The 24,531-nt window shown below is 36.3% G+C and overlaps 1 protein-coding gene across 2 annotated transcripts in view; it reads left to right on the top strand.

Moving 5' to 3' along the window:
• RICTOR (RPTOR independent companion of MTOR complex 2) overlaps positions 1-24,531 on the top strand; it is a 76,324-nt gene that overhangs the window by 45,709 nt on the left and 6,084 nt on the right. Inside the window, exons 18-35 of one of the 2 annotated variants that reach the window (XM_071581226.1) lie at positions 14-115; positions 2,489-2,535; positions 3,215-3,350; positions 3,899-4,098; positions 5,169-5,295; positions 7,656-7,820; positions 8,264-8,340; positions 8,460-8,538; positions 9,339-9,448; positions 11,551-11,638; positions 12,447-12,539; positions 13,382-13,488; positions 14,136-14,365; positions 15,177-16,206; positions 19,622-19,799; positions 21,064-21,148; positions 22,475-22,696; positions 23,786-23,938. In XM_071581226.1, coding sequence (XP_071437327.1) covers positions 14-115; positions 2,489-2,535; positions 3,215-3,350; positions 3,899-4,098; positions 5,169-5,295; positions 7,656-7,820; positions 8,264-8,340; positions 8,460-8,538; positions 9,339-9,448; positions 11,551-11,638; positions 12,447-12,539; positions 13,382-13,488; positions 14,136-14,365; positions 15,177-16,206; positions 19,622-19,799; positions 21,064-21,148; positions 22,475-22,696; positions 23,786-23,938 — 3,229 coding nt within the window. Of the gene's footprint in view, positions 1-13; positions 116-2,488; positions 2,536-3,214; positions 3,351-3,898; positions 4,099-5,168; positions 5,296-7,655; positions 7,821-8,263; positions 8,341-8,459; positions 8,539-9,338; positions 9,449-11,550; positions 11,639-12,446; positions 12,540-13,381; positions 13,489-14,135; positions 14,366-15,176; positions 16,207-19,621; positions 19,800-21,063; positions 21,149-22,462; positions 22,697-23,785; positions 23,939-24,531 lie in introns of both variants that reach the window. The other variant, XM_071581225.1, reaches the window with a different exon arrangement.

The raw sequence follows: 24,531 nt of genomic DNA, 5'->3' as shown, positions 1-24,531 counted from the left end.
GTCTATATTCCAGGATACAGAAGAAGCACTCATCATGAATCTTCGAGACAGTCAAGTTCTCAATCACAAAGAGAACCTTGACTGGAATTGGAATCTAATAGGAACCATATTGAAGGTGAGCTTACAAAGGGTGTAATAACATTTTGAAGAAATTGTTTGGGAAGAAGTCTGTTTCACATGTGAGCTTTGACTTTCTAATTTTAACTCCATAGTACATCCAATAACCTGTTTTATTTTAGAAAATTAGGATCTCATAAGTTCAGTCAGTGCTGATGTAGTGTCTTTGTATACAACCCTTAAACTGTTCAAAAGTACCCTGTAGTTGAATTCACAAGTTTTCTTAATAAGCACGTGTTAAATGTTATAAATCTTTATTTGTATAGAAATCAACTTTACATAACTAGCTATGTTCCCTTTAAAGCTGAATAGTGCTTTAGACTGCAGAGGGGTACTGCCTCCTTCAGATCCATAGCAGATTTTTTAAAATACTACAAGCTGAAAGTTAAAGCAAGAGATGGGTACAAGATCAAATTTCATATGCTTAGACTGAGCCACATATGAAAATTTCATTGGTGTGCACCATATTGAATGTTTTGAGCTAACACATATACTATTGTTGCATCAGGTTCATTACAAAATTAATTTGGTTTTACAACATAAAGGAAATACCTGATGGGAGGCCATTATTATAAATATATTTGATGTACAGCTTTTAAGATACTGCCTCTTTTTGTAAGCAGAAAATGTGCTTTCTTTGAGTAAGAAAACTTCCTGAGTGAGTAGTCATTGTAGTCTTCAGACCAAAATAGCTCCTGGCATTCTGTGCATCAAAGCCATCCTTGAGCTGAGTAACATTTTATTACTGTCTTTACTGTGTTGGTACAGAGACAGTGCCAGTACCAAATAGTAATAAGAGAATGGTAATAATCATAATCGAGCTTATATTGGGGGGGGGGGGGGGGGGGATTGTGAGTTTGTTCTTTTTTTTTGTTGGTGTTTTTTTAGAGAACAGAAATTAAGTATTTCTCTGCCTTTTGTTCAGGGACCAATAAACTTGAAAGAGCAAGGATCTATCCGGTATAATGACCTGAATATGTATATGACAGCAGCTTTGCTCACAAGATATCTGGGCTTTTTTACTGCAATTATTAGATTTACTGGGTTACTTGATACCTATTATTATTAGTCATAGATATTTTTACCTTTGATTCAATAGTAAAGATATTGTCAAGAAACTGTTTTTCAGAATCTCACTGTTCATTAATCCACATAGTACTTTGGCAGTGGAGCTTTATGTAATTGACCACTAAGGTGTTTTGAGTTTTATTTAACTGCACTTTACATCAAATGGTCAGTTTCTCTGCTATCTCAGATCTCCTCAGCAATGCATTTGCTCAAAATCTGGGACTGCTTTCAGAATGAGAAGAGTGTGTGTGTTTTCTGGTTCACTTCTAACCACTTCTGTTCCTGTTAAACTGCACAACACCAGCCTGAACTGAGATGTTATCAGAGTGGTCCATCTTTAGTCCTCAAACAAGCAGGATCCACATTCCCGTATTTCAAATTTGCTGTCTCATGTGGCTACTCACCTCCCTCTTGCTTGTCACAGCCTCACATCTGTGGAGCGTCAGCACGCTCACTGCTCACTGCGTGCACCTCAGGTGGTCCCTTACTGCCTTTTCTACTTGCCCAGCTTGCTGTCTAAGCTGCCAAAAGAGCACCAGAAGTGTCAGCCTCATCAGTATTTGGCACTATCATTAGTGCAGTCAGTTTTACTGATCATTAGCTAGTGCACTGTCTGTCTAAATACTGGAGTACCAATTGGAAATGTTAGAACTGTGTCATGTAGATAGGAAAGGATGCACCTTTTTGATGCAGCTTTTTCCGCCCCTGACAAGAAGAACTTTAATAGTAGCAACAAAAAGAAATCTGAAACCACAGAAACAACAGAGGAAACAGAGGAAAACTTTAGGGGGAGAAAGAAAAGTTAGGTCCTGAAGAGTGGTTCTTCATGTGGTCCTTAAAACATCTTGCAAAGTATCAACAGGGGAGTTTGAGTGCTGTTTTAATAAGCAGAATTGAAGTGAACTATGACAGAATAATGTTTATTTTTAAACAAAATCTGATGAAGATTGAAAAGATTATTTGCCTATTATGCATATCACATTTTTTTTATTTGCAGAGAAGAAACTGAGCAAAAATGTTTGTGTATTTGTTATCAGTTTTTCATGGTTTTCTGTTTTTATTAGAGTGAAATGTACACATAGTATGTAACCAATATTCCTTGTCCTTCTCTAGAGAAAAATTGAACAGTTCTTGAAGCAGGAAGTGTGGACTTTTCAATAAAATAAGTACTTTTTAAACATGTAACATGAGATGCAAGAAAACTTACATTTCTACTTACTAAGTAAATTTAACTGATGGAAATAAGTGAATTTTAGACTAATGTACAAGTTTCATATAATGCTTATATTTGCTGTTTTTCTAGTGGCCAAATATAAATCTAAGAAACTATAAAGATGAACAGTTGCACAGGTATGTAAAAATTGCATAGACTTCCTTTGAAGAAAAATCTGGAAAAACTGGGGTTTGCTATTGCAATAAAATATTCCTTGGATATATCACATTTCTAAAACCTAATCTGTAGATAGGCAGAGAATCTTTGAAAATTCATTCATGTAATGCAGAACTCATTGTTACATTGCTTACTGTGATTTCAAAAAGTGAGAGAAAGAAATGGTAGATTTAGGTGAATGACAACTCTTGTGGGTGGATAAATAAGATAATTTCCTGGGAGAAATGAAAATGTGTTTTTTACAGGAGTGTTAAGTGTTATAGCTGGACAAAACTCAGGTCATAATACCCTTTTTTATTTCTTTGTTAGTCTAGATAATATAGTCTTTCAAACTCACCACAGGATAAATTACAGCAGGAAAAATTGTAAGCATGAGAATGAAACTGTGTCTCCTAGGAACACAGGGGTTTTAAGTTCCTTTGTTTGCATTAAGTCATGACTTAGAAAACCCCTTATAAAACACAGTACAGCAGCATCTCTGAAATTGTCTGGATAGACTCATTACTGTTACTTTCTACTCTTTTAACTAACAAATCTAAAAAATCTATTGCAGGAAACCAATTCTACCAGTATCACTTTGTCTTGTGAGGCTGTCCTTGTCATATTGAAAAATAGCAAATTCTTTTTTACTTTCTACAGGTTTGTAAGGAGATTGCTGTATTTTTACAAGCCTAGCAGTAAACTCTATGCCAACCTGGATCTGGACTATGCCAAGGCGAAGCAGCTCACAGTCGTGGGCTGTCAGTTTACTGAATTTCTTCTTGAATCAGAAGAGGTAATAAATTTTCAGCTACAAGACTGGAGGTAGAATGAGTAGTCTTGCTGTATGTTTCTTGGAGGAAAAAAGATTTGGGTAAAGATGTCTGAGTCTTTGGGTCTTAAACTAAAATGAGCAGTGTAATTAAGAAATACGATGTAAAATATTGAGGAAGATGACTGTGTTAATCTAGGAGTTTTATTAAATACAGCTTTGTTAAATGCTATTTAGAGTTTGGAGGGATTTTTCTGTTATTTTTGCCTTCCTTTTCTATGTCCTTTTTTCTTTCATGCTAAAGACTTTAATGCCTCAGGGCAGAGGAAGATGTAACTGAATAATAGTTTTCCCTGTTCCTGGAAAGAAATAATTGGTTCCTAAAATACCTCCAGGCTTAACTTCCTTTATTTGGCTTGAACCTTTTTTTTCAGTCTGAATTGACTGCCAGTCTGCATTTCTGTTTTGTGTCTGTGTTGTGTTTGTACATTTTATGAAATATAAAATTGTGAGTTTCAGTAGAGACACACAGCTTTGTTACTAACAGATGTTACTCCTCTTTGTTTTGTTAGGATGGACAAGGTTACCTGGAGGAATTGGTTAAAGATATTGTACATTGGCTCAACTCTTCATCGGGAATGAAACCTGAACGTAGTCTTCAAAATAATGGGTTGCTAAATACCCTTAGCCAGCACTACTTCCTGTTTTTTGGTACTTTATCTTGTCACCCTCATGGAGTGAAAATGCTTGAAAAATGTAATGTGTTTCAGTGGTGAGTGTTTTTACTCTGTTTGAATTGTGCTTACGCTGTAATAGTTATGAAAATTTTAACTGTGCATCAGGGTCACCATCTGGAAAGCTGGAAGTTTGAGAGTTATTTTGGTTTACTTACAGGTAGGTAAGAAAGGGTCTTCTAGTTTGTCATTACTAAATAGATAGAGGTGATTGTGGCATAATCAGCTTATTTTTTCCTGTCCATACCTGTTTGACAGAGATGAAATTCAGGAAGGATTATAGTATGCTGAAAACATGGGGATGGGGAAATAGAAAGAAAAGCAAACAAAACACAAAAACCGCCAAAGACTGGCAGGCATCATACTGTTTGTGCAATGTGTTGTTATATTTTGTACTTCAGCTTCAGTCCAGTGAATTTGAGTGAAATTCTGAAGTCTAAAATTTTGTTCGTGTACAGAGAATCTTACTTTCCTTTGGGAATGAATTGGTTAGTGACTAATATCAGTTTATTTAGATATAGTAAAATATAAGCAGAAATGCAAGTGTTTTGATGTGCTCTGTTTCTTCTAAGTTGGTTTAGTTGATTATAGAAAGTAAGCTTTTTACTGGCTTCAGAAAACTGGACTGTTGATAGGACACAATGTTTTACAATGAAGAATTGTTCACAGAGCTTCATGAATGTTAATTTTTATACTCATAATTACTAATTTAACTATGCTGACAAAATCTTTATTGAATAATTATAAAAAATGTTGATTTGGGGTTTACCCCTTGCAGTTCAGTGTATTGTTTTGTCCACATTTGACTTTTTATACTCACAATAACCATTTTAGGTGGGCTGACAAAATCTTTACTGAGTAATTATAAAAAATGTTGATTTAGGGTTTACCCATTGCAGTTCAGTGTTTTGTCCGCATTTGACTTTACATCTCTGACAGTTTAAAGCTACTACCTTTCATATGAGAACTTACTTTTTTAGGATTATACTTCATATGGAAGGATAATTCAAAATCCTTAAGTTTAAATTATTAATTGAATAAATAAATGGATTTGACTGGACTCAAATACTAACTTTATTTTCTTCTTCCTCCCCTTCCATGCCTCCAGTCTTCTTAATCTTTGTTCTTTGAAGAACCAGGATCACTTGTTAAAATTGACTGTTTCTAGTCTGGATTATAGCAGAGACGGATTGGCAAGAGTCATCCTTTCTAAAATCCTGACAGCAGCTACTGATGTAAGTTAAGTTCAACTTGCATTCCTTGGTTATTTTCTACTAGACATTTATTATGTTTCTCAAGGTGTATGACTTTATTTTTAAGCTATTATATATACAGAAAGGTTCTTATTTTTGTAATCAGGGAAATTAAACTCCTACTCATATACCTTTTGAATTTGTTGTGAACTTCACATCTTATGTTGTATTTGTGCTCAAGAAATTAAGTCATTCAGGTAGAGGCTTCTCTTGTGTATGAAGGAGGTTAAAGTCTTGTTATGTGTAAAGTGAGCGTAACATTATTGTCTAGGTCAGTGGACATCCTAAATTAATTGTGAAGGCATTATTACCACAAGGAAAAATCTGTATTTCTAGCCATACTAAGCAGGTTAACCTTCCAGTAGTGGTACTGTTTCAGTAGTGATTGATGTTACTCGGTGTGGTGGAACAGAGCAGAGGCTACTGCTCTTGCAACAAGGAATTGGTTCAGAAATAGGCATTGGGATTTGTTCTCTTGAATCAAAGAAATTGAGTGGGAATAAAGTACAGAGTTCTGTGGACTTGGAAGAGGATACTGTTGAACTTTGAAGGTGTAACATTACTAGTCAAGCTGGTGTTGCTGTAAAGGAAATGACAATTAGTAAGTTGAAGTATAACTAGGAAAGAGCATTCTTTCCTTTAGGGTGAGTTGTTTCTGTCACCTGAACAGACAAAATGTATTCTAGAGTGGATACAAGAAAGAATGAAGTAGGTGCTACTTTTACATGTCTCATGGTATTTTGGAAGAGGGGGAAAAAATTGACGATATTTCTGTGAGACTATCAAAGATAAGATGATTCCCATGGCTAAAGAACGGAGTCTGAAGGTATTGAGAATAGTTAAGGGTGAAGGAATTATTCATTGAAAGAGGAGGGTGCAGCTCCCTACAAACTGTATTTTTCTTTAATTGGCTTCTAAATTCTGTATAAAAACAATAAAAAGGTACAGGAGTTGACATAATTTTTGAAAAGTTGTGTTTAGTAGGGGAGAAAGACCATTTCCAGTAGGTTCCTTTCTTTTAGTAATCTTCATTCCCTGAGACATTTCTGAATGAAATACCTTATTTTATTTCAGAAGCAGAAGATGCTCTTTTTTTGGGGGTACTGAGGTTATAGCCTCAAACACCTGTTAGAACTACCCAGACCTGTGAAGCAGCCATTTGCTAACAAATGTTTCTGAACAGTGAAAATTAATTTCTCCTGACAACTTACAAGTGGAGACTAGCATTTTAGGGTGATTGTATAAAACAAAACCAATTACAAAGCAATATCCTTGCAGATCAGTGGAGGAGAAACACCACCTACTTTCAGATGTGCTTCGGTCATTCATGGTAAAGCAAATTAATGTTGTCTCAGCTGCCTTTCTGCCAATTCATGGTAGAAATAGCAGAGTAGCCAGTGTATCCTCAGGTGCTGCAGTTCATGACCTCAACTTTTATCCTTATGGGTCGCTGTATGGGGGAAAATTACTGGTATCTGTGCTGTATGTAGTCAGATGAGCATAATGACTTAAGACTTGATTCATTACTTCTAAGGGTCTCAAAGCACTTTAAAAGTAAGAACCTTGTGACAGATTTGGTATAGAGTTTTGTCTGTGTTTTTTGTGTAGTTCATGCATGAGGGAAAAAAAGATCCTCTACACTGGTTTACCTGTTTGTTCTCATCAAAAGTAAAAATGTTCCAGGATTTTCCTTCATCTGGACAAGCAATGCTAGGCTTCCCCTCCCTAGTCTTCCCTCCTTTCTCTTCACCATTTTGAACAGATAAACTGATCAATTTGTGTTGTTTATTCAGTAAGTTATGAACAGCAGTACAGAAATTGGCAGAGTACTTGGTTCATTCTGCTGAAACTTGGAGAAACTCATAGTAGTAGGGGAGACTGTCTTATTGCAGAAAACAACATTTGAGGTTTTCTAGGAAGTTTTGAAGATCAAGTATTTTCAGGAAACTGTTTAAAACTTATGAAAATAAGTTCGTCAGAGATTTTACTATTTGCTGTTTAAAGTCTTTTGCAAAACATTGCAAACTTGAAAGCGTGTACAATTGCATCAGCCATTTGCAAGGTATATTTGTTGCTAATTTTGATGACTTTATATAATGCTCTCATATAAAGGCTTTCCAAGGAGACTTGCAGTGACCAATTTACTTGTGATCTCAGACTCAATTTTTCCATTTAATAAGACACAAATAGCTCTCTAATAAACTGTAGTTTTAATGATGAGGTGTTCATCACAGCTGTTTGCTGCAAAATTGATAATTGAAATGTATTTTTAAAAGTTATAAATCATTAACTGCATTAGCTGTTTTTCTTCCATTCATGAAAGCATTTTCCTTACTTTGCAGAGCTGCAGGTTGTATGCAACAAAACACTTACGAGTATTGCTGAGGGCTAATGTAGAGTTCTTCAGCAACTGGGGGATTGAGTTACTGGTGACCCAATTACATGATAAAAATAAAACTATTTCTTCTGAGGCACTTGATATTCTAGATGAGGCATGTGAAGACAAGGTAAGCATCCTTTCCCTTTTTAACCTCTTTTTGGTATGACACTCTTAAGCTGTTCCCTTCTCTAGGAGCAAAGTAAAAAACTGTATGAAGCTACTCATGGTTTCCTTTCTTAATTGTCATTGATGGACTTATAATAGTTTGTAGACCTCTTTGATGAAAATACTGCAGTATGAATGACAAGAAAATGTAGACTTCTGGATTATGCCTATTTTTATATAAGAATTGCAATTAATTCAGCTATTTTGTTCAATATAATTTTTGTGAAGTAATAGGTATTCAATGACGAAAGGTACCTAAAATTGATAATAGTAGGATGAATTTGGTGTTATTTGATACTTCCTGTTAGGAAAAACTTGCTTCTTCATTAATGGCAGATTGTTGAAGTTATTGTGGTTTTCAGAATTATATAGTGCTCAAATACGCTTTTGTGTTAATCATTTTAGGCCAATCTTCATGCCCTTATCCAAATGAAACCAGCACTCTCTCATCTTGGAGACAAGGGCTTACTTCTTCTCCTAAGGTAAATGTTGAATGTGCTGCTTGGTTTCACACTGTGGAAACAAATACATGTTCCTTTTCATTCAAATTGTGTGGGGTTTTTTTTTAGTGGAATGTTAACTGTCTGATGTTATTTTACAGATTTCTATCCATCCCAAAGGGCTTTTCTTATCTAAATGAAAGAGGTTATGTAACAAAACAGATGGAAAAGTGGCAAAAGGTAATGCTAAGACGAAAGTGTGCTTAATATTTGGAGGAGGAATGATGTGAATATGTGGGTTAAGATGGTCAGAGATTGTTTATAATTATGTATATTAATGTACATGTATGCTAATGCAGATAGATTTAAGGTTTTTAGAAAAATGTTGTCAGGAGTTCCATATTTCCTCTGTACATGTATGCCCAGGACTTTATATAATTTTGATACTTCAGCAAGTATTTCAGTAGTGTAGTGACTTTCTGAAATAGGTTGCTGTGTAAAGGTCTTATCTAGAGGAGTGTGCGAAGGAACACTACCTGTTACCTCTGGTTATTGCTAATTAAAGTTAAACATAAAGCTCATGAAGATAGAATTGGCTTATGCTGTAATGAAGTAAAGAGGAACACAAACCATTAAAAATTCATCATTGTCATAACTTGAATAAAACTCTCCAGACCTTATCTTGTTTTTGTAACTGATTGAAAATGATTGGTCTCATTTCTGTTAGCAGTCTTTTCACTAGTTTAACTGTCACTACTCAAGGACTTCTGAAATACAGGGTGGTCCAGCGAGATTATTTGAGTTTATCAGATATGAAGTATTTTCTTTAACAAATTCACTGAAATAGTTAAACAATTTTTGACTTGCAAACCCATCGTATGTATGAAGTGCATTAGTTTTGGTGAGTCCCACCTTCAGATCATAAAAAATTCAGCCAGCCTTAAGGAGCACCTTAATTACTTCTTCCTTATAAAGTGTCATGCTATAATACCATAAACCACTAAATGTTATTGTGTCAACCTGTGTCTGTCTTCTTATAGGAATATAACCTAAAGTATGTCGAATTGATTGAAGAACAGCTTAATGAAGCACTTACAACATATCGCAAACCTGTTGATGGTGATAACTATGTTCGTCGGAGCAACCAAAGGTAAGTTTGGGAAAATGGATCTTGAGCTGGTGGGACTGATCAATAAAGCCATAAACTAACTATCATATATGAGGGAAGGAAGTGTCACAGGATTTCAGTTTACGCTGCTCCTGGGAGCACAAGAGGTCTCAGGAACTTACCTGAATTGCTTTTACGTCAGCATGGTATAAGAAGCAAACAGGATGAACTGGAAGCCCTAGTCGGTTCCCAGAGCTTTAATATTATCGGTATTAGCAACACTTGGTGGAATGAGCGCCATTATTGGAGTGATGGGATGGAGGGCTACAGGCTGTTCAGGAGGGATAGGCAGGGTGCAGGGCAGGTGGAGTGTCACCGTATACAAGGAAGTGTTTGGATTATACAGCCCTTACAATTAGTGGTGATGTGGTTGAGAGCCTCTGGGTGAGGATTAAGGGGATGGGAAACAAAGAGAATGTACTGGGTGTGTTCTGCTGATTGCTCATCCAGAATGTTAGCACTGATGAGTCATTCAGTAGGCAATTAGGAGAAATTTCTGGTCTTGTTCTTGTGGCTTTTATGAAAGATTTCGACTACCCAGGCATCAACTGTGAATATCATACTGCAGTAACAAGCAGTTTCTCAAGGTCTGTAGGAGGTATTTTCTTATCACAGGTACTCAGTGAGCCAGCTAGGAATGATGCACTCCTAGACTTGTTGTTTGTGAATACAGGAGGACTTAGGGGAGATGTGATGGTAGGGGATTGCCTTGGCCACAGTGATCATGACATGGTTTAGTTAAAAACCATGTCAGTTAATGAAAGAAAGGACAGCAGAGTTGCTGCCTGGGACTTCAAGACAGCAAACTCAGGAAGCTGTTTAGCAGAGTACCCTTTTTAGGGCCTAGGAGTCCCTGAGTACTGGTCTGTCTCTAAGAACCACCTGTTGGAAGTACAGGAGCAAGCAATCCCATTGTGATATAAGTGAAGCAAGTGGGGCAGTAAGATCACCTTGACTGAACAGGGAAATCCTCATGGAGCCCAAGAGGAAAAGAAAATTATGTGATCTCTGGAAGCAAGGTCAGGCTTCACAGGAAGACTGTAAAGCTGTGATTCACATTAGCAGGAGGAAGGCACAAAAGGCCTGAAAGTACTGAAACCTGGACAGTGTTATGTCATACAATAAGGCTTTTTTTAAGTGCATTAGTAGCAAAAGGAGATCTAAAGAAAACATTGGATCAATAGTTGTTGAAGAGGGTCACTTGACTTACAGGGATGAATTAAAAACAAAGGCATTCAATGTTTTTTTGCCTCACTCTGTAGCAATGTTGATAAGCCTTGGACTGCCTGGGCCCAGGTTGGGAGTCTGCAAGTGTGGGAACTGTAACATTCCATTTGTCAACACTAAAATTGTAACAGACCATCTATATCAGCTGAATGTTCACAAGGTCATGAGGCCTGGTGGGATTTCTTGTTGAGAGTCTGGAAAAGTCCCTGCTGACTAGAAGATAGCCAATGTTACCCCTATTTGAAAGAAGGGCATAAAGGAAGACCCAGGAAATTAGACCTATTAGTCTAAACTCAGTTCCTGAAAAAATTATGGAAAGGATTATGCTGGATATTATCGAAAGGCATGTGTTGAGGTTGGAGTAAAGGAGTCTGTGGGGTGATCTCTTTGTTCTGCAGCTTCATGAGGAGGGGAAGGGAGAGAGAGATGCTGATCTCTTCTTCCTGGTATCCAGTGACAGGACGAATGGGAATAGTTCAGAGCTGAAGCAGGGAAAGTTCAGACTGGGCATTAGAAAGCATTTTCTTTCACAGTGCTTGTGAATGGTCACATAGTGGAACGGGCTTCCTAAGTTCAATGCCCTAAGCCTGTCAGTGTTCAAGAGGTATTTGGATAGTGCCCTTAATAGCAGACTTCAATTTTTGATCCGCCCTGAAGTGGTCAAGCAGTTGGACTAGATGATCATTGTAGATCCCTTCCAATCAAAATAGCCTATTCCTTTCTAAGTTCCTCAAAAGAATTCCCTTCATTTGAAAAAAGTCAAGGGTAACTATTTGCATTACACTGCAATGTAATTTATTTTACAAGAAAATAAAAAAAGTGCTGGGAAGCCTACATGTGATTTCTCTTTCTGACAGATTACAGCGACCACATGTCTACCTTCCAGTTCACCTTTATGGCCAACTGGTGCACCATAAAACTGGCTGCCATTTATTGGAGTCTCAGGTAATCATAATAGTTGTTTATAATTTGGAATATTTTAAAGATCACTGTAGCCCTTTTAAAGTATGTTTTAAAAGACACGACATTTAAACAGTCATTGCAAAATAAGTTCATTATGAGTCTTTAAGTTCTGAAAGTCTTTGCCACTTAGTCTCATGTAAAATTCCTTCCTGACACTGAAATGTCAGCAAAATATCTTTTAGCATTTTTCATGAAATGACTGGCAAAATCTTAGAATGGAAAGCCCTTCATAAGTAGAAAAATTTTCAGTTTCTGTGCATTGTATATTGACAAATATACATACAGTAAAACAGTGCCTATCCTTTTGAGCATACAAAATTGGAGGTGAGGGAACAAAATCTATGCAATATTCTGAAAATACAAGAAAACAAGTCTTAAACCAGTTCACAATTACTTAAATTCACTTGCAATGTGAGATTTTAAGATGAAATAATGAGTTGAATATGATAGTTTAAAAGTTCACGGGAAAATTTGTATATTGCAGTGTGTTCATTTGATTACTCTTTTAACTTTATAAAATCTGAAATAACTTCATCATTCATTGATTTCATTAAAATTTTCCTCTTGCATTATCATTGCTGTTAATTTATTATTGTTATTATTGTTGTTGTTACTATTATTGTTGTTGTTATTATTGTTGTTATTGCTATTACTATTATTCGGGAATTACCACTTTTCATCTTAGGGCACATACTTTAAATTAGTGCTTGAACCTTTACGACAAATGCCTGTTGACTGAGGTCTCCTTTACATTTCCAGCTTAATTTTTTTTTCTGTTTTTCTCCTTCAGAGTATTGTTACAGATCTAAGTTACACTGTTCGTTCCCCAATGCTGGATAAATGGGAAGGAATTAAGCAGCTGAAAGCAGCACTTTGGGCTTTGGTTAGTAATAGATTTACAAACCTTTTGCAAAATGCTACATAAGTAATAAATCGGGTTTTTGTCAAAAAAATCTGGTTTTTCCAAGTTGGCATTCTGTATCGTAACGGGTCTTTCAGTTGAAAATGATTCACTGCACCTGTTTTGTTCTGAGTTTTTTAATAGTCACTTTGCCTTGTTTTCTTTTTAACAAACCACACCCTCTGCCAACATTGCCATGTGTAGCAACAATATTAGTATGGCACCAGTAGTTACCAATTGCTGTGGTCTGATTTTAATGTATTTACTGTGGTAGTCCCTAATATTTCTGGAAGTTGGCTGCCAGTGTTGATGTATGAGAATACATGTGGTCATGACACCCGTAATACTTGGGACACGCAAAAAGCTGATGTTGGTGTTTATCCAAGCTATACTTCTAAATTTGCTTTGCCACCCCATGCCACACCGTTTATTTGTCTGCTTCTTTCATGTCTTACCCAAAGTTAATTTTGTACCGTTTGTCCAAGGTGACTTGTACTGGAAGATTCTGTAGGTATGTAATAAAATGCCAGTGTAAGAGGAGTGCAGAATGAGCAAACCAAAACCATCCTGCAGGCTGTAGTAGAAGTGGTAAAGTGGGGAATACATAATTCTAACTGTGAGCTTTAGCTGTTATACATATTGTGCCGAGTCCTTTTTTGGATTTGCATAACTAGGAGATGCAGAAAGGGTGCTCAAATATCATCATTGGTTTGCGAGGATGTGGTTTAAAACTCTACGATCAACAGAGAAAATGTCAACGCTTTACACTGACAGTGCTCCAGATCACATCAAGATCAAAACTTATTTGACAAATTTTATTTCAGGGCAACATTGGATCGTCGAATTGGGGTCTTAACTTGCTTCAGGAGGAGAATGTGATTCCGGATATAATGGCACTTGCTCAACATTGTGAGGTTCTGTCTGTGAGAGGGTATGTGTATCTGATTTATATGTAAAATTTAGAGATGGTAGTTGCCATGAGTTTTCAGACAGCTTTACCTGATTTTGCATGAAAATATCTTTCTGCTTTATTGGAAATCAGTTACTAAAAGTCATTGGTGATTGGGTATCAGTCTCAGTTTGATTCAACAGTAGAATTGTATAAAAAGTCTGAAAGAAAATGCAGTAAGCAAATGAAATCTATGAAAAAAGATACATACTCTTCTCTTTTTTAAAAATAAAATATTTGCTGCTTATATCTCTGTGCAAATCAATTTTTCATTGCATTATTTTTATTGAACATCTTTTTTGAATCTTTAAAACCATAGATAGATGCTGTTTTGCCTAATATGGCAACCGTGGTAGTGTTTGTCCTTTTTTTTCAAAAGGTACTTTTCTACTTTATGTAATAAGGCTCTTGTGATAATTAGTTTTTATTTTGGAATAGTGTAGTGTTCTCAGATACTTTAGTGCATTTCTTAAGCATCCATTGATTTACAAATAAAAATTAACAGTATACTAGTTGGCAGTTTTGTGAAGTTTCTGCTGAATTGTTTTGCAACTTTCAAAAGAGAAATAAGTTTAGTTAAATTAGATGCTATTATTGTTGCTCTTTTTTTATATATACGTTAAATACAGAACCTGTGTCTACGTGCTTGGTCTAATAGCCAAAACTAAACAAGGATGTGACATTTTGAAGCATCACAACTGGGATGCAGTGAGACACAGTCGTCGACAGCCTTGGCCAGTGGTCCCTGATGACATGGAGCAGCTCTGCAATGAACTTTCTTCTATACCCAGCACTCTTAGTTTGAACTCCGAGTCCACCAGTTCTAGGCACAACAGTGAAAGTGAATCTGCTCCTTCAAGTAAGTAACCAGAATACCAAGACAAGCAAACAAAAGAAAAAATAACAAACAAATCAAAGCCAAAAAAAGCCCCAAACTATCACTAAACATCATTTTGATGTCCTTACCAACCTTTTGGTAAGAGGACATTCAGACAAATGGTGTCAAGGTATGATTTGAGTAAAAAAGACTGCAAGCACTAGGACAGTTATATCCATTCAGAGAGATGGGAGACAAGCTAGAGGGAATAATAAACAGTGTCTTAACTTCACATTTGGTGTAGGAGGAAGAAATTTTAACATTAGGGTAGGTTACTAGTTTTTAAGTCATGGCAGTTTGCTGTAGTATACTGCAGAAAACTGTGCTTGGATGTAACAGTGCACTTCATTGTCCTCAAAGGAATGTTCTGGAAGATATATTCATGTCTTCTCTGGGTGTGCATACATAAAGTATTGCTGTATTTAAATAATTGCATATTTCTTGTGAGTAATGCATATTATTTTTGCTATATATGGCTGAAATTTAAATCAAGAAGTATACCGTATTTAGATATCATTAAAGGAGTGCTTTGGTTGTAATTCTAGTAGCTGGATATTTGCACTGAAATGAGATGATGTGGCTTTTCTTTTGAAGCAAGAGACCTTCAACTCAGATACTCTTCAAGTTAGTTAATTTGCATTAAGTTCTGCAGAAAAAAATGATGAGTTAAAGTTGCAGTAAATTGCATAGACTGACACTTTGGCTTCCATAGAATGGCTTACTGTACTGCAGCATAGTTCATACACTTTGAAGCAATGTTCATTTTCAGTGACATAGTCTCATGTAATTTCAGGTATGTTTATCATGGAGGATGACCGTTTTGGTAGTACTTCTACCAGTACTTTCTTTCTAGATATTACTGAAGATGCAGAACAAATATTTTATGACAGACCTGGACCTTCAAAGGACAAGGACCGTAGTCCCTTTCCTTTTTTTTCCTCTAGTAGACTTGTGAAAAATCGCATTCTAAACTCTCTTACTCTACCTAATAAAAAACACAGAAGTAGCAGTGATCCAAAAGGAGGAAAGATGACATCATCTGACAGTAAATCAGGCCTGAGGCGAAATCGTACAGTAACAGAACCTAGTGCTAGCTTAGACTTTCCTTCTGGGGAAGAATTCAACCCTGTTTTCAGAGTTCCAAAAATCCAGACTTTGCGATTAGAAACTTCTTTTGTTGGAAGTAAACATGTGGAAGATACTGATAGTACCCCAAGTATTGGAGAAAATGATCTGAAGCTGCCAAAAGGTCTTGGAAATGAAATTCATCGGGAAAACACAAGCAAAGAAAGGCTGATAGGAGATGGTACTACACAAACACATTTCAAGAGTCGTAGCTTAAGTTTTAATACAGATACCACAACAAGTGGCATAAGCTCAATGAGCTCTAGCCCTTCAAGGGAGACTGTAGGTGTGGACACTACAAATGTAGATACTGACTGTGGAAGTTTAAGTACTGTGGTGAGCACAAAAACGGTTAAACCAAGTCACTGTTCAACACCACAGTCTAACCACCTGCCTCTCTCAAAATCCAACTCTGTATCCCTGGTACCACCAGGGTCTTCTCATACCCTTCCCCGAAGAGCCCAGTCTCTTAAAGCTCCTTCTCTCGCTACTATAAAAAGTCTTGCTGACTATAACTTCAGCTACACAAGTTCTCGAGATGCCTTTGGCTACGCTACACTAAAGCGCCTACAGCAGCAGAGGATGCATCCTTCACTGTCCCACTCAGAAGCCCTGGCATCTCCAGCAAAGGATGTTCTGTTTACTGACACTATTACCATGAAGTCTGGCAACCTGGATTCTCGGCTAACCCCAAGCCGGTAAGAGGTTATTATGTGCTTATTTCTTGCTGAAGTTCTGTAAAATCAATTAAATAAGAGAAGTATCTTTCTAATACTTCTATCTATCTGCTCCTGAAAGGGACAGTTGTTGCATGGTGATTCATAATTCCACTGAAAGCAGTACCGGTATTAGAACAGTATAAGAGAAGGATGATTCTCAACTTTGTAATTGCTGTCAGAGAAGCCAGACTTTCATAGCTGTGCTCAGCCCCTTTAATGCTGTTGGTGACAAAGGAAAATAATTCCTTTTATCACATTTCCTTCCTGTTTTAACTTTCATAATACAGAAATGCAGTTGCACTGCTAACATTATTAAACAACCAAATTGCCCTTGAAGTCAGAGCTGTATTTCAGAAGCGAATTTTCTCAATGTCATTTGGTGAGGTTTTCAGACAGGGACTTCTGCCAGTATCTGTATTCGTGTTCACTGTGGCATTGAGGCCAGTGCTTGAGATACTGGTACCACTGATAGGAATGTCATTTCAGCTTGTGAGCTACAACGGTGCAAAGATCCCACTCACAGCATTTATTTTTAGATGGCAGTGTCACTGCTTTACTTTTGAGTAATATTAAATGTTCTGAAGACTAATTAAATGGTTACATAAGATGTCTAGCTCTTGACATTGACTCTGTTCCCAGCTGCAACAGTCAGTGCTTAGGAACTTGTATCAAATTTTTCCTTTCACATCATCTTTTAGCTCGTGCCTTGAATTTTCGCACTGTTGAAAAGGAAAAGACACTTTGTATCTCTGTTCTTATGTTAACATCCTTTCTTAGATGAGAGGAAGAAGAGACACTACCAGTACACCTGTCATCTGCTTACTGCATAGATCAGCAAATGCCCAGTCCCTGAGCTGCATTCCTCATACCCAGCTGAGTGTATATAGTGCCTGATTATTACTTTACATTTTTGATCTGATTAAGGCCAACATTCTTTTGTTGATATTTTTACATCATTCTGAAAAGATATTGTAAAAGATAAATTCTTTTTCTTTTGTTCAATTAAGTTAGAACTAGACTGAGTAAACTGATAAAGGATGATTCAGTAGTGAACCTGCACTATCCTGGAGATTGGAAGTGCTGTTCCTTGCTGTCGCTGGCTTCCTGTGCTAATGCCGGTACAAATCAGTGTCATTTCAGTGGTGGTACAGGGTCTGTTATGGCTCTAAGTAATGTCCCATTTCTTGCAGTCATGCCCTTGATGTGCCCAGCAGCTTTGCTGCAGCAGACTTGGCAGTGTCATATTGACAATATTCCTGGTGCTTAGCTGTTCATGTTCTCTTGTATCTGTTGATAGGCTCAAGAATCGGAGCTGACTTGTTTCACACTGAACCGAAATGTCTGGAGTGCTCATATCTCTCAGGAGGTTAAACAATTGCAGGCATACATGCTGAAAGAGATTTTCAGATTATGTTGGTTACAATATTAATTATTGGAAGGACTGCAGTGTAACTTGTACATGTGTTTTTCTTACTACTTAGAGTTGAGTGTCACCCCTGAATAATAGTGCACTTTATAAATGCAGATTATGTTCACTAATAACTTCACAGTACGTTTACTTTCCAGCTAAAACTGTCCTTAACTGCTGTTTAAATAACAAATGAGAAAGAAATATATGGTCCATTTTACCTGCCAAAGTTGTTTTTCTTTGGAAAACTTTATGGCTTATTGAGAGATCCATGTGTTAGTGGCAGCTGCCAGCCATAGATTTATGATGTTTTTTTCATTCAAACAGTTAAGAAGCCTTTTTCTTTGTATGAATTATTTTGTGAGACTAAATGTCCCACCTTTGTCTGTAAAGACCAACCAAAAATGTTAATGTGCCTGTGTTGTATCCCGATTGTGACTTTCACCCAATCAATTGCAGACATTCCTTTCTGAAAATGGTGGTATTTATCACTACTAATGATACATTGGTTAGCTTTTCTAGGAAAAACAGGGACAAACATTTAGTATTAATATTTTTATCTTTAATTTTATGTTGACAGTGATTGTACCATGTTTTATTATTAAACAAGTAATGGAATTGGTAACTTTTTTAGTTTTATAGTCATGCAGACATTTAGGTTGGAAAAGTCTTTTGAGTCCAGCTACTAGCACAACACTACCAAGTCTACCACTAAACCATGTCTCTAAGTGCCACATCTACACGCCTTTTAAATGTCCTCAGGGTTGGTGACTCAGCTTCTTCCCTGGGCAGCCTGTTGCAATTCTTGACAATACTTTCAGGGAGGAAATTATGCTTAATATTCAATCTAAACCTCCCCTGCCACAACTTGAGGCCTTTTCTATCTCTTTCTGGAGTATGGCTTGACTTTTATTGAAAGTCCACTGCAACTGTGATTAGCAGGGATCTGAATTAGTAGCAAGAAAACTACTGATATCCTACAAATTGTGTTTTGTGCATTTACATTGAATAATAATTTCCTTAACGTTACGTAGTCAGATTTTGATAATTTAATCTTCTCAGTATAGACATATTAGTGCTTTTATTGCCTATCTAAAACAAAAAATTGATAGAGAACTACTTTTAAGGAAAAAAGTCAAGAAAGTAATTGTTCGTGGTACTTCAGTTTCCAATGTATAATAATTTGCAATAAAAATTTACTGTTCCTGGTGTATGTCTTTTTATTAGGAAGCTATAATCCACTGTATGTAGACCATCTTCATTACCATCTGATTAGCAGAAAATTTAAGTAGCTTTTTATCTTTAGTGAGAAGTAAAATGACAAATGCCAAATGTGAAATTTCCATTACTGGGGTTCTGATCAGCTGAGGACTTGTTCTCCAGCCTCTTCTCTCCTGTTTCATTTTCCCAGCCTCTTTTCTTTATTCTTTGAGTTATTTGTCAAAGTCAGCTCTGGTCACTGGACATATTTAAGTTTGTTCTTTGTGCATTCATTTTGAGCAAGTACTTCCTCCATGCTTTGGAGACCTGATGGTGGCTCCTTCGGAGTGCAGGAGAAAAGTATTCCTTGAGTGCACTGCTGGTGGGCTAAAACAGGGATGTGCATGCTCAGGTCAGAGTTTGTGAATATCCAGTGTATATGTACATTTCAAAATCAGGCCGTTAGAAGTTTAAAAGCCCAAATCTTTACTGTCTCTGTCTGGCTTGTAAATATTCAAAGCCTGAAAAGTTGGAGAAAATTTGTAGTTTTGCAGGATTAGCATGATTCCTCTACCAGGAATTACAAAGAAATTTTTCCTCAAGGAACTGGCAAACCATGCAACACAAGGCAGAAAAAGCAATGAGCCTATAGCTGTAATTTGTCCTAACAGGCTCTCAGATCTGCAGTGGGATAATCAGAATAATCTTTATGCCAGCAGTCCCTACTTTTAATGTGCCAGAATAGGAGAGTTACTAAAATTGTGATTTATTCTTTCCATTGTACAGGTTCATGAAAGCTTTAAGTTATGCTTCATTAGATAAAGAAGATTTATTAAGTCCTATTAACCAAAACACACTTCAGCGTTCCTCTTCTGTTCGGTCCATGGTTTCTAATGCTACCTATGGTAGCTCTGATGATTACATTGGCCTTGCTCTCCCAGTGGATATCAATGAAATATTTCAGGTATGTATGTGTTAACTGATTTGGTTCTTACACATTTTCGTACTGAAAGGTAGTCAACTGTAGCCTTTTCATCAGAATAGATTACATCTACTTAAATGAGGAAAAACGGATGTGGTACTTTCAAGAAATGCATTTTGAAGAAGAATAGATTTTTTTTAACCCTGTTTACACAAGATCCCAGGTCTGGTTTACATTATTAGGCAAATAGTGACAGACTGTTTTGGAGGAGTGTTAAAGAATGGCACAAATATGCTGTCATAAGATTTTAAGTTGACATCTGGCTTTTACAGTAAAATTAGCATGGTCTGGTGGTATTGGTTAATACCATAAATTATGTGCATAATCACACAGTTAACTCCCTTCTAGTATAGATATCACCATAGTATAATATTGTCTTTACTTAACCTCAAAGATACATATATGTGGGTTAGAACAGATTATTTTAAGTGTCTCATCAATTGTCTTCCTCTTTCTATGTGGTAGATGCACATTCTCATTGAACAAGCTTAGACATGACAGGATTTTATATTCTCTTACTTCATTATCAAAACGTGGTAGATGCACATTCCCACTGAACAAGCTTAGACATCACAGGATTTAATATTCTCTTACTTCAGTATCAAAACCAGGACATGGTCTATGTCAAAAGTAAATCAGTGGACTTCCTTATCTTTAGTTTACTTATCTTTGCCTTTGAATTCTAAATCACTTTTGACTAATCTCAAAAAATTACTAAACCAAGACCAAAGACAGATTGTTCTGTCATACCTACTTGGATTTTCCATTTGTGAAATGATGAGTTTTTCTTTCTATTTCACAGTCTTTGTGGCATATCTATGTTGCCTCATTTTTTCTCTCTCTGATCTTTTTGTAACTGAGACATATCTCAACTCTTCATCCTACAGACAGCATTTTGGATATCCTGGTTGTTTTGAACTGCATTCCTGAGCTCTCCAGTGGAGTAGAGTGATCATGGACAAATTATTAATAGCCATTGTGGGTCACGGGTTTCCTTACAGCCTGTCACGACTGTTTTAACATTTGCTAACTCGTTATAAGCCTTACTTAATAGACACTCATTCACAAATTTATCTTCTCATTTGGCTTTTTTTTTAGTACTTCGGAGCGTATTCTTAATTTTCTCCTATAATTATATCTTTTTCCTTAAGTAAAAAGCTGACAGCACTTTTTTCCTCAAAGTTCCATTTTCAGTTTTGTATGATTATCACCAGTGTTAATTTTAATTTTCATTTGAATATTCCAGGTAAAGGAAACTCCGTATTTCCAGAAGAAAACTACACCTCCGCTTGATGACCGTGGAGCTCGGGTCTTTGCACCTGATGCAGGAGGTGCGGGTTTTATTCCTGTCGGGTATTTTTGTGTTGTTTACTGGTAAATTGGATGAGTTGTTGATGTATATGTTAATTTTTTTTTTTTTACAGCAGAGGTTGTTTTTAACTGTTTTGCTGGCCATTCCCTCTTTTATTTAGTTTGAGATAATGTGGTGTTGCTTCAAAGTGTGGTCCTGCTCTAAAAGCAAGGGAGGAAAGTCTGCATATCTTGGATAATGTTAAGCTAATGCTAATCAAAGACTGGTGCTGATACTGAATTAAAGGAAATAACATTATATAAAATACGAACATACTGAACTGTTACATCTTTATTTCCCTTTCATTATACGTGAATTTATAGGGACCAATAATGGTGTTCAGTGTTTATTTCAGAAAGTAAATTTTGTCTTTTTGTGATGTATCCATGACAGTTCACAAGTTACAGTGGTGGAACATGGTACAAGAGAACTGCACGTGCCATAATGCCTGACTTGTTAGGAATGCACTTCTTTTTTTACTCCAGGGAAGTGAGAAATCCATAGGGTCTCAGTATGTGTCTTTTTAATGGAACAACTGAAAAAAGACGCCTTGAAACTGGTCCTCTAGTAATGTATCAGGATAGTTGTCCTGCCTTCTGGTTAACTGGCATTTCCTTACAAGTTCTTAGAACATACAAAGAGACACATCTTAAATGATTTTTTTTTCATTTATATTGTTAGTATTATATACAAAGCTGATTTTCCTGGAAGTCTGTTTCTGTAGTTTTCTAAGTTTCAGTGTAAAGTAACTCTTTTTCAAAATTGTATTTGTTTGTTTTTTTCCGCCCAGGAAAGGGCATGTCACTGAAGTGTCTTCTTGTTTCTGCATTGCTGAGTCTGGTTCTTCCTGTCATGGCCACTAAGTTACAGTTTTTAAAATAGTGTTTCTATGTGTGTTGGTGCATATGTAATTTAAGGATCTGGTATATTGTATTAATCTCTTTGGACACTATAATAATTGGTAATGCATTGGTGTTATATGGGTACTACTAAGCTTGATATGTCACCATTTACTGCTTACTGGTTTTTACAGTATGTGTGTTTAGAGGTTAAATTCTGTCCTTTGCAATGTATTTGTTATGTATGGTGAGTATGGTGAGTTGGGACTAAAATGTGGTGTCTGTTTCTCAAACAATCTTAACAATGTTCTGAGCTTAACCTCCCCCAAAAAATGTTACAGGTCTTTATATGCACACCCTCGCCAGCCTTAAAAGACTCAGAAGTGGAAATTAATTGAAAGAGTGTAGATTGCTTGTTTTTGTGCTGTTTTTCGATAACTAATTCTTACCTACAGGTCTTCCATCAGGTACAAGTGATGTTGTCAAAAGCCCTTTTCAGATGCTACGACAGCAGATCAGTCTCACAGAAATAATGAATACCAGCCATTCAGACGCCTCTCAGTTTTTAGAAAGTACAGAGGATACAGGGCTACAGGAGCACACAGATGAGAACTGCCTTTACTGTGTCTGCATTCAAATTCTGGGTTATCAGCCTAACAACAAGATGAACTCTGCGTATAGTCGTACAGGTTAGTGTTCCTTGTGCAGAAGTGTGGTAAAACAGAGTGAACCTGTTGGATTTTGTTTATCTTTAAATAATCTATAAAGGGTTTTGACCATTGACCTTAAAATCAATTCTCTAATAATCTAACTCTGCAACCAGTGTTACTTCTGTGATCATTTCTAGCTTTTCAGTTTCTAGTGTTATGATTAGGTGCGTGCATAGTGTTTTTTAAAATATTTCCAACAGTATGTCAAGATGTAAAGTTCAAAACCTTATTACTAACAATCCATGTCCTGAATACTGACACCTGCTGTCCAACTAATGAAAAGTCTGATTTGAAAGCAAGTCTGTACAATAAAATACAATGAAAGAATCTGAGGAGTCTGTCAAAGTTGAGCTGCAATTTCTTGGGATTCAGTCATCTTCCCTCATATTTTGAGGTTCAGATGAGATTCTGACTTATTTTTTGTAACCTTCTCTGCAGAGCTTGCTGTTACATGCTTTTTTTGCAATGTCTGTGATGAAAAAGTAATCCAGTAATGGATGCTTAGTAGGAATCCTTGCTGGTTTACAGTAGTATTACACATTCAGCTAGTAGCACATGTTGGTGAGGGAGGTGATAGACAAAATGCGAGCAACAGGTCAGAGAACTGAGCTTGAGGTTGAGTTCAGAAGGAAGAAGGGATGGCAGATAAAATCCCAGCTAGTTACAGGTACAGCAGAGCCAGCCTCTTGTCAGAGACCTTCCTGCAAACTCCTGTGATAATTGTATGAGCAAGAAGTATGCATGTACAAGAGCATCTGTATCATGTTATATGAAATGGAGCACAGATATACCAGTAACAGCGCTATGTATGATGACTGTTTCTAGGCTTCCATCAGTGTCTAGAAGAGTTGCTTATTTCCACTTGAGTATTTTATGGTTCTAAAAAAGCAATTTTTAAAGATTTTAAGTATGAGGTGTCCCAAATGCAACATCTAGTTTCCAACTGATTTTATGCATAGTATTTAGTGCATCAGTGTCTTGCATGTTTACTATTGTAGAAATACAGCAAAAGCATGTAAATTGAGGAAAAGTAAGAATAACAAAAATGCAATGTCTTGTTTATGTCAGATTTTTCAGACATTCCATATACGGATTGGTGTGGCCAGACCATTCATAATCACTTAGATGTGCATTCCTCCAAATTTTCTGGAATTTCAGGCTGTAGTGATGCAGTATCGCATGGATCAGCTAGCAGCACCAAGAGTACAGAGCTTGTATTAGGTAAGTTTGAAAGCCTTATGTTTATTAGACTGTAACTCTTAAAGTGTATTTTTGGTGTTGTGGAAAAATTGTATTTCACTTATATACACTGCAAAAAAGTAATGCTTATTATTAAACAAAAACCAAACAACTCTGAATAAACACATCAACCATCTCCAGGTGGGAGAACATAATTCTAAACTCCTCTCTTTTTGCTATACAGCATTTCTGCAGGCTATTCAATAGCTCTGAATCTTATATTACAAGAAAATTGATTGCCTTTTTTCCTACACTGATGTTAATTTAAATAAACTTTTTAAATTACTAAATTTCTATTAAAAAAAGACATTTCTTTTTTACACTTGGATATTACATTTTGACTTATCATAATTTCTTATGAAGTAGCTGGTTGCTAAATTCTTCACTATCTAAGAGAAACTCATCTAGTTTGCAACATGATTTAGTTGTAGACACAGCACTGTAACTTTAGCTTACAGGGTTTTCCAGTTACGAAATGGTAGAAATATTTCGAAATAGTAAACTGTTCCAATTCCTGAAAATAGAAATATTTTTAGTAGCTTAAAATACATAACTAAATATCTGTGTGCATGTGT

Source organism: Pithys albifrons, chromosome Z (genome assembly GCF_047495875.1).
Source record: "Pithys albifrons albifrons isolate INPA30051 chromosome Z, PitAlb_v1, whole genome shotgun sequence".
NCBI lineage: Eukaryota > Metazoa > Chordata > Aves > Passeriformes > Thamnophilidae > Pithys > Pithys albifrons.
This window is presented reverse-complemented; position numbering and strand designations above follow the sequence as displayed.